The 9,604-nt window shown below is 14.6% G+C and overlaps 2 protein-coding genes across 2 annotated transcripts, besides 27 other annotated features; one reads left to right on the top strand and one right to left on the bottom strand. All coding sequences in view use genetic code 6, as the record gives it.

Annotated features, from left to right (window-relative positions):
* Positions 1-33: 33 nt before the first annotated feature.
* Positions 34-69: a microsatellite.
* A 457-nt stretch (positions 70-526) lies between these two features.
* Positions 527-572: a microsatellite.
* A 161-nt stretch (positions 573-733) lies between these two features.
* Positions 734-774: a microsatellite.
* Positions 775-2,429: 1,655 nt separating this feature from the next.
* Positions 2,430-2,474: a microsatellite.
* Positions 2,451-2,543: a microsatellite.
* Positions 2,544-3,012: 469 nt separating this feature from the next.
* On the top strand, positions 3,013-4,765 carry IMG5_025180 (leishmanolysin family protein, putative; the record flags this gene model as incomplete). Its single annotated transcript, XM_004039318.1, has 2 exons — positions 3,013-3,434; positions 4,408-4,765. The coding sequence occupies 2 exons, from the start codon at positions 3,013-3,015 to the stop codon at positions 4,763-4,765; spliced, it is 780 nt and encodes a 259-aa protein (XP_004039366.1).
* Positions 3,613-3,721: a microsatellite.
* Positions 3,614-3,699: a microsatellite.
* Positions 3,625-3,723: a microsatellite.
* Positions 4,766-5,080: 315 nt separating the features above from the next.
* Positions 5,081-5,126: a microsatellite.
* Positions 5,127-5,151: 25 nt separating this feature from the next.
* Positions 5,152-5,252: a microsatellite.
* Positions 5,208-5,256: a microsatellite.
* A 125-nt stretch (positions 5,257-5,381) lies between these two features.
* Positions 5,382-5,409: a microsatellite.
* A 9-nt stretch (positions 5,410-5,418) lies between these two features.
* Positions 5,419-5,472: a microsatellite.
* Positions 5,429-5,479: a microsatellite.
* Positions 5,480-5,502: 23 nt separating this feature from the next.
* Positions 5,503-5,555: a microsatellite.
* A 654-nt stretch (positions 5,556-6,209) lies between these two features.
* Positions 6,210-6,252: a microsatellite.
* Positions 6,225-6,263: a microsatellite.
* Positions 6,230-6,264: a microsatellite.
* Positions 6,256-6,312: a microsatellite.
* Positions 6,313-6,379: 67 nt separating this feature from the next.
* Positions 6,380-6,409: a microsatellite.
* A 13-nt stretch (positions 6,410-6,422) lies between these two features.
* Positions 6,423-6,485: a microsatellite.
* Positions 6,486-6,743: 258 nt separating this feature from the next.
* IMG5_025170 (leishmanolysin family protein, putative) lies at positions 6,744-8,064 on the bottom strand (the record flags this gene model as incomplete). The annotated part of the gene is made up of 2 exons (XM_004039317.1): positions 6,744-6,838; positions 6,990-8,064. 2 exons carry the CDS (start codon positions 8,062-8,064, stop codon positions 6,744-6,746), a joined length of 1,170 nt encoding a protein of 389 aa, XP_004039365.1.
* Positions 8,065-8,284: 220 nt separating this feature from the next.
* Positions 8,285-8,317: a microsatellite.
* A 202-nt stretch (positions 8,318-8,519) lies between these two features.
* Positions 8,520-8,583: a microsatellite.
* Positions 8,563-8,608: a microsatellite.
* Positions 8,609-8,703: 95 nt separating this feature from the next.
* Positions 8,704-8,742: a microsatellite.
* A 246-nt stretch (positions 8,743-8,988) lies between these two features.
* Positions 8,989-9,031: a microsatellite.
* Positions 9,032-9,131: 100 nt separating this feature from the next.
* Positions 9,132-9,174: a microsatellite.
* Positions 9,175-9,604: the final 430 nt, after the last annotated feature.

Raw genomic sequence — 9,604 nt, 5'->3', positions numbered from 1 at the left:
ATATATAATATCTATCCTTTAATAAATATATTAAAATATATTTTTTAAATAATATTTTTTATATATATTCATTAAATACTTATTTTTAAAAAAAATTTAAATATAAAAATATACTTATTACTATTTTTAAAAGTAATTGTATTATTTATCTATTATAATATAAAATAAACACTTAATTTATATGAATATGATATTATGTACGATTTTCTAGAAAATAATATTTATATTATTATTAGAATAGATAATTTAATTTTATATTTATATCTCATTATTTTTTAATTAATATTTTTTTTTTCTAAAAAAATTATTTTGCATGTATATATGTTAATTAATTTAAAAATATTTTTATCCGACTTAATATATTTAGTAAAAAAGAATAAAAAAAACATTTTAATTATTAATTTTGTAATTATTTCTTTTAGACCTCCTTAATTGTTCTTATAATAATATTTTATAAGTATTTATTGAAAGAAACACAGTATAGAAGCATATATGATTATTATAAATATTAAATTTAATTTTAAAAATATACATATATATATATATATATATATATATATATATATATATATTTTTTCCTTAAAACAAAATTTAACCTTATAAATCTTTAAACAAATTATAGATTAAATCTTAATATTTTTTATAATTTATATTTTTTTACTGCTCCTTATTATGCTAATTAATCTATTAATATAAATAAATACATCAATATATATTTTTGTATTATTAATGCTTAATAAATGTTAATTATAATATGTGTAATTATTAATATATATATGTATATTAAACATTATTTTTAAATTTATTATCATTCATTTTATATTTTTTTCTTTTAAAGGACAAATTATCTTATATTTTTTTTATTTTTAATTATTTTTTACTTTTATCATAATTTTTTTGTTTTATTTAAGTATCGATTCTTTATACAAATACTATTTATAATAGATATATTATGGAAAATAACCCATATTTTAATTTTTATTATATTAAATCTTAATATGTATGTTTATAAAATTTTAGGTGAAATAATTTTATAATTAACAGACATTAAATGTTTTTTTTAATATTATTTGTATTTATTTATTAATTATTTTTAAATATTTTTTATGTTATTTACTTTTATTCAAATTCATATTTTTATTTTTTATATATATAAAGAAATATTATCCATTTTTTTAATTAATAAAAATTACTTATAAATAATTATTAAATTATCTTATATTATTATTTTTAAAAAAAACAAAATATTTTTTTTTTAAATATAATAAAAGAAATATTTATATATATATGTATGTTTTGATTTAAATAAAAATTGAAAATTTATATTCGAACATAATTTATGATTTTTTACTTATTTTAATTCTATTATTTCATACAAAAAATCTGATATTATTAACTTTTTACTATTTAACATAATATTATTATTAATATGTTAAATAAAAAAATTAAAAAAAATATTATATAAATATATATATATATATATAATAAAAAATGAAATAGTATTATTTTTATTAGCATTTTTTATTTTAAACAAATACTGAATAATTTAAAATTTAAATATTAATATTTTTATATAAATATTTGTTTTGAATTTTAAAAAATATATTAATTAGATTATTATTTATTTGTTTTAAATAATATAAAATAATTATTTAATAATAATATAAATATATTAAAAAATATATTTTTATAAATTTATATTATTAATATAAATATCAATATTATAATAAATAAAATAAAAGTACTTTTTATGAATAATAAATATTTGATAAATATATTTTATTTATATTATATTATATAAACAAAAAATGATTATTAATTAATATTTAGTTTATATTATAAATGTTTATCAAAAAATTCTTTAAATAAAATTTATTTTTATTTTAAAATTTTGATATAAAAATCAATATAATAATATATTTTTAATTTATAAAAGAAAAAAATATAAAATTATATTGTTTTTCTTGTTATTTAAAAGAAAAAAATATATATAGTGAATATATAAATTTATTTATTTTTATTTATTTAGTAAAAAATTTTATTTTTTGTTAATTAATAATTTACATTGTAATAATTTAATTTTTTTAATAAATTATATATATTTATAATAATTAATCAAAATTTATTTATAGTAATTTTACATAATAAAATTTAAATAAATTAATATTATTTATTAAATATATATATTTTTTTTATTTAATAATTTGACCTAAAATTAATCTATTTTTTATATATTTTTATTTACTTGTTTCCTTTTATTTATATTAAATTTACATATTTACAATTTATCTTTAAAATAAAAATGTTTTATATTGTATGTATTTAAATAAACTAAATTTAAGTATATTATTGTCTCCTTAAAATCAATATGTTAGATAATTATAGAATAATTTTATTTAAGATGAATAAAATAATTTTATTTCATATAATAATTTAATATATTTTTGATTAAATTAAATATTTTTATTTAATTTTATTATTAAAATATAAATTTTATATAATTTATATTGTTTAAAATTATATAATTTTATTATAATTAATTTAATATCCTTAAAAAATTAAATTGAAATTTCAGTCTACTACATAAATATTATAATCATCATAAATAAAATTCAATATTCAGTCGTTTCTATAATAAATAGAAATAAAGATATAATAATTATTGAAAAAAAAAAGTTATAAAAAATAAAAAAAATGAAAAAAATATTAATAATTATATTATTAACAAACTATATTTTCTGTCTAAAAGTACTCTAACACAATTGTATACATAATAAGATTAATTAAATCTATAAATATGAAGCACTCGCTCCTTTAGAACCTGTAGATATCCGTAATTTAGGAAAGATAACACCGCGTAATATGTTAATATCTTTCGATATGAATTTTTTCTAAAAATTAGCTCCTTCTCCTTAGACTTAAATATTAGTTGATGCCTGCTCGAAAGCTATGTATTTGGCTGGTAAATATTTTCATAATTTAATAAAAATAATCCCAAAATCTGAATAAGAAATGAGATATAGATAATATAATCCAAAATGCGGTGAATATCCTATTCCTTAAAGCGACAGAGACTAAGGAATTAAGTCTGATTTACATATATATACATAATATAAAATTGAACCAGCTGAAACATATGTAGCCTATGCTTCTTGGTGTTAATTTTTGGATGTTATAGGGCCTACTCATGGTTAAGTTAACTTCAATTTAGGATTATTAGGAAGAAAAAATATGTAGGATCCTGTTGAATTTGAAGATTTAATGGAAATAGTTATCCATGAAATGACTCATATATTAGGTTTTAGCGATAGTGATATACCTAGATGGGTAGATTTATAGGGACGTCCTCATAATAATCCTCTTATTAAATTAAATGTAAGAGGAACTCCAACTTTAGTAGTCAGAACTCCTCACGTTTTGAACTATGCTCGAAGGTATTTCAATTGTCCTAACTTATTTGGTATGCCTCTTGAAAATAATGGAGGTGAAGGTTCTGCAGGATCTCATTGGGAAACCACAGTCATCCAAAATGAATACATGAATGCAGCTTAATCACCAACATAGGCCTATTTTAGTGCTTTTACAACTAATCTTTTAAGAGACACAGGATTCTATATATTTAAAATATATATCTATATAAATATATATATATATAAATATAAAAAGATAAATATATATAAATATATATAAATATATATATATAAATGCATATATATATATATAATTTTATTTTATATCTATTATTTATTAATTTTATTAAATTGTATCTTATTTTTAATTATAAATAAAGATTAATCATTTCATTTTTATTTTTAATGTGTAAATAAACTTTTATACTATCTATTTACATGCTCAAAAATGTTAAAATATATGAGATTTTTTTTTTCTTCTTATATAACATTAATAACCTATCATTAATAATTTTATATTTATTTATTAATTAAAATCATAATATTTATTAATTTTTATATATTTAGAAAGTATTTCAAATATGATAATTTTATTCTTTTTAATATATTTATAATTTAAAACATATTTAACCTGTTATTAGATAAATATTTAATTTGAAAACTCTTAAATGTTTAATTTTGAGTATTAAAAAAACATCAATTTAAAAATGTTTACATTGTTAACTTTTATATTAATATTTTTTTTAAATAATTAGAAAGTATTATAATTGATTCAAATTTCTTTAAATAAATATATTTTTTTAAATCTTAATTTTATATTTTTTATATAAAAAAAATATAAAATTTATATAATAATCTTGTAAAAAATAAAATAAAGTATAATAATATTAATGCATATATAAATTTTTTTATAATTATTAATATATATCTTTTAAGAGATACAGGTTTCTATGCTGATATCAACGCCTATTGGAAGAATAAATGTTCTATAAAAAAGACCAGGCTGTGAACATTTCATGGGTAAATGTTATTCTACTAAAAGAGAATTTTGTAATCCTAAAACTGACGATGGATTATGTTATTATTACCACCACGGATAATCTTCTTGTAGTGTTCGTAAATTAAATGATCCTGGCTGCAATACTTTAGATACTTACGTAAATTCAAAATGCTGGGCTGTTAAAAGTAATTAGAAGACCTAAAAAACATAAGTATAGTAAGAAGTTAAATATCGGATTGATTTGAAATGTTTCAACGGAAATATATCGGCTTAACAATTACCAAAAATGACAATGACTATAGACAATCTATATAAATATGAATGTGATTCTACTAAAATACAAATGAATATTTGAGTAAGATAAGTTAAGCAAAATTTAGGTAAAATTTACAGAAATTGACATTTGATGGATATACTGAATATCTAAAATGTTCATAAAATTAATATGATTTTAGTAGGTTCAATAAAATATGCCTGAAATATGCCTGGGTATCTGTAATACAAATAGATATTGCTTAAATGATAAAAGCTATTGTGCTAAAGGATTCAGTGGATAAATTGCTCTATTAAAAAAGCATCTTTAGATATATTAATATTTATCTATTATTTGAGAAAATATAAAATTTTTACTTATTATTATTTATAAATTATAATTTTTCATTTATTTTAATTTAAGTATATAATATAATATTTTTTAATATTAATATAATTTTTTTCAAAAAAATCTTAATATATTTAATTTTATTTTTAAATAAAAATAATAAATAAATTTTTAAATTAAAAATATATATATTATATATAAATTAAATAAAATATTTTATATTTAAAATAAAAATATTATAATTTTTATTGTTTAATTAAATAAAGTTTTATATTATTTTTATAAAATAAATATAATTATATGGATATTATTTTTTAAATAAATATATATTTAATTTTAATTAAAAAAATAATAATGTGTATAAATATAAATATTTATATATTTATATATTTATATATAATTATAAATTATTTATTATTTTTTATTTTATAACTTTTATTTTTTTTTTTATTTAAACTTTTTCTTTTTATAATAAAATTAATTTAATTTAAATAATTTTATTTTAATAACTATATATTAATTTAAAAATTATAAATTTATTTTATAAAAATATATATATTTAATTATATTTTTTATTTTTATTTTTTTTCACTTTAATTTATTTATACATTAATATTTATTTTTAAAAATAAAAATGTAAAAATCTAAAATCTTATTTAATTAAATTTATTATCAAAATTCATTAATAAATATTAATTAATTTTTTTTTTTATATTTATTAAAATTTTACAGAATTTCAAATTTTTTTAATAATATGTATTTGCCTTAATAAAAAGATATTCAATATTTTAATATTTTTATATATTTTTTATTTTTAGCAATACATTAACATTTTTTATTTTAAATTTATTTATTGCCTTAATTTTTGGCTTTATAATTCTATATAACTATTATCGAGTAAAATTTTATTTCAGGTTTAGTAATCATTCTTCTGATAAAATTTATATATTATATACAATTATTCACAATTATTTTAAAAAATAAATAATTATCTCTTATAATATAATTATTTTTTCTTAAAAAGTATAATATCAAATTAAAGTTATGATTTAAATTACTAAAGCTGAAAAAATGTTTTTATTTTTATTGTGAAAATTTTGATTTAAAATTTATTTAGCTAAAAAAATATCTTTTAATATTTTTATATTCGCAAATATTAATTTAATTTTATTTTTATATAAATTATTTATTAAATTGCATTTTAAATAGAAATAATATAATTTATAAATAAAATATATATATAAAATTTATATTATTAAATTAATAACTTTTATTAAAATGTTAATAATATATATTAAAATATATATTTTATTTTTATTTATATTTTTTTAAAATAAAAGTTTATATTTAATTAAATTAATTACAAAAATATTTTATTAATTATATTTTATAATTATAATTAATTTTCTAAAATTTTTATATATTTTTTTTTTAAGTTTTATTAATATTTTTTTTTTAATTTTTAAATATTTTTATTATATGTATGTTATTATAAAAACGAAAATTAAATATCTTTGTAAAAATATTGTAACATAAAAATTTTAATTAATGTAAAAATTTAAAATGCTCTTTCTAATTTTCTAAAATAATAGAAAAATAATAAAAAATTTCAAGAAACTATTTTAATATTGCAATCCATTCCAGTGAATCCTTTAGCACAATAACATTTATTATTTAAACAATATCCATTTGCATTACAGATACCCGGACATATTTTTTTAAACCCACAAAATCAGATAAATTTGCTGGACATAATATGTATCCAGTATATCCATAAAATGTCAATTCTTAATTTACTACAAGTTGCTAAGTATCTACCCAATATCACTATATTATATGATCACAGTAATATAATAGCAATTACTGCAATTATAAGGTTTTTTTTTTTAGCTTGAAAGCATTAAATTCGCGTTAAAACATCTGAATTAATCCCATATTTAACACTTATACTTATTAAACATTTTTGTATTAAATTAACTATTAACATCCCAGCATTTTGAATTTACGTAAGTATCTAAAGTATTGCAGCCAGGATCATTTAATTTACGAACACTACAAGAAGATTATCCATGGTGGTAATAATCACATAATCCATCGTCAGTTTTAGGATTACAAAATTCTCTTTTAGTAGAATCACATTTACCCATGACGTGTTCACAGCCTGCTCCTTTTCCATAAAACATTTATTCTTCCATATTTGCGTTGATTTCAGCATAGAAACCTGTATCTCTTAAAAGATTAGCTGTAAAACCACTAAAATAAGCTTAATTAGGTGACATTAATGAATTCATGTATTCGTTTTATATGTCTGTGTTTTTCCAATGCGAATCATCAGAATCACTACTTACTGAATTTTAAAGAGGCATACCAACTAAAGTACGACATCCAAAATATTCTCTAGCAAACTTCAAAACATTAGGAGTTTTAATTAGTAAATTATCAACTCCCCTAATTTTTTATGTAATAGTAGGATCAATATGAGTAGATCCATTAGAAGTTACCCATTTAGGTATATCAGTATTGCTAAAACCCAAAACATGAGTCAATTCATGAATAACTATTTCCATTAAATCTTTAAATTATATAGGATCATTTATATTTGTATCTTTTATAAATTCTAAATTGAAATTAACTTCACCATGAGTAGGTCCTAGACGATCCAATAATTAACACCAACTAGCTACGGCTAAATATTAAATATCTTTATCATTTGTATATGTTACATATATATGTAAATCAGAGTTCTTTCCCTTAAGTTTGTCATTTTATGGGACAATTATTTCCCCGCATTTGGGATTAGTTTATTAATATTTCATATTTTATTCAGATCTTGGTATTATTTTAATTAAACGAGAAAAATAGTCAGCTGCTAGTTATATAGCTTTCTCGAAGGTAGAAATTAAAATTTTATTTTTAGCATTAGAAGGTAATTTTTAGAAATAAGACATGTCGTAGGTTATTAACATATTACGGGGTGTTTTATTTTGTAAATTACGGTTATCTAAATATTCCTCATCAGGGGGTATTGAATCGTATTTTCTGATTTTTTTCATTTTATCATGAACACATTTATGTTTGAGGACTCTTAAGCTGATAATACAGGTTATTAAATATAGTGTTATAACAATTCTTTTCATTTTATTATATTAAATTATTTTTTATTATTTAATTTAATTAATAAACATTTTTTATATTAATTTTATAGTTGATAAATTAAATTTATTTAAATTTTTTATTTTAATTAAAATATTATTACATATAGTTTTATATTGGTATATATATATATATATATATATATATATATATTTATTTTTGATAATTTTAAAAAAATATTAGATATTTAAAATGATATTATAACATTTGAAGATACAAATATATTTTAATTTCTAATATATTTTTAAAAATATTAATAATTTTTACTCTATTTATTGAATTAACATTAATGAAATAAAAAAAAAAACATATATAAATAGTTTCTATTTATAAAGTTTTGTGTTAAAAAGTTAAATAATTATTTTAATTATTTATAAATATTTTTTTTAATGTAATTATATATATTAATTATATTTAATAGATTATTAAATTATATATTAATTAAATGTTATTTTTTTTTATATGTAATTTTTATTTTTTTATTTAAATACATATTAAAATATTAATTTAATTAATAATGATATACAATAACTTAATACTATATTTTAATATATATATATTTAGATATTTATATTTTATTAATTAATGCAATTTATAATAAACTCTTTTGGATATTAAATATTAATTTTAAATAGATTATTTTATTTTATTTTTTTTAGAAAAAAAAATACATTCTTTTTATTTAAAAAAAAAATTTTAAGATAAATATAATTTATTTAATATTTTATAATATAATATAAAAATATATGATATACCGAAATATTAAATTATTTAAAATCCTGAATAAATAAAAAATTATACGATAATTTCAAGATATTTAAAAAAAAAAAAAATATAAATCAATTAGAAAAATAAATTAAATAATTAAATGTATTTAAATTTAATTCATACTTAATGATATGGTTAATTTAATTATAAATTCTAATAATCTAAATTAAATATACAAAAATATTAAAATAATGCATATTAAATAATTATTATAAATAAAATAAATATTTAATTTAATTAAATAGTAAATTTAAATGATAAATTGAAATATTATATATAAATACTATAATAAAAAAAAATAATTTCCATATAAATATATATATTAAATAATTATAAGATATTTTACATAATAATATGCAATAATAATAAAAAAATATATATATATATATATTTTTTTTAAATTTTACAAAGATAAATTAAATTATTATTAAATTTCAATTAATTTTTTTTCTATCTTCTCTAAAATACTTATTTTATGAATATTTATCAAAAAAAAAAAACTAAAACAATTTCATTATAAACCACATAAAAAAAAATAATAATAATAAAAAGAAATTACTCATATATAACCTATTATTAATAGTTTTAATTAGGTTCTAACGTCCTATAAATGTAATTTGAATATGATAAATGTAAAAAATATACTAATATGACTATAACATAATAATTAAA

This window comes from Ichthyophthirius multifiliis (genome assembly GCF_000220395.1).
Source record: "Ichthyophthirius multifiliis unplaced genomic scaffold scaff_1120509249698, whole genome shotgun sequence".
NCBI lineage: Eukaryota > Ciliophora > Oligohymenophorea > Hymenostomatida > Ichthyophthirius > Ichthyophthirius multifiliis.
The sequence above is the reverse complement of the archived record's forward strand: the minus strand, read 5'-3'. Positions and strand labels throughout refer to the sequence as shown.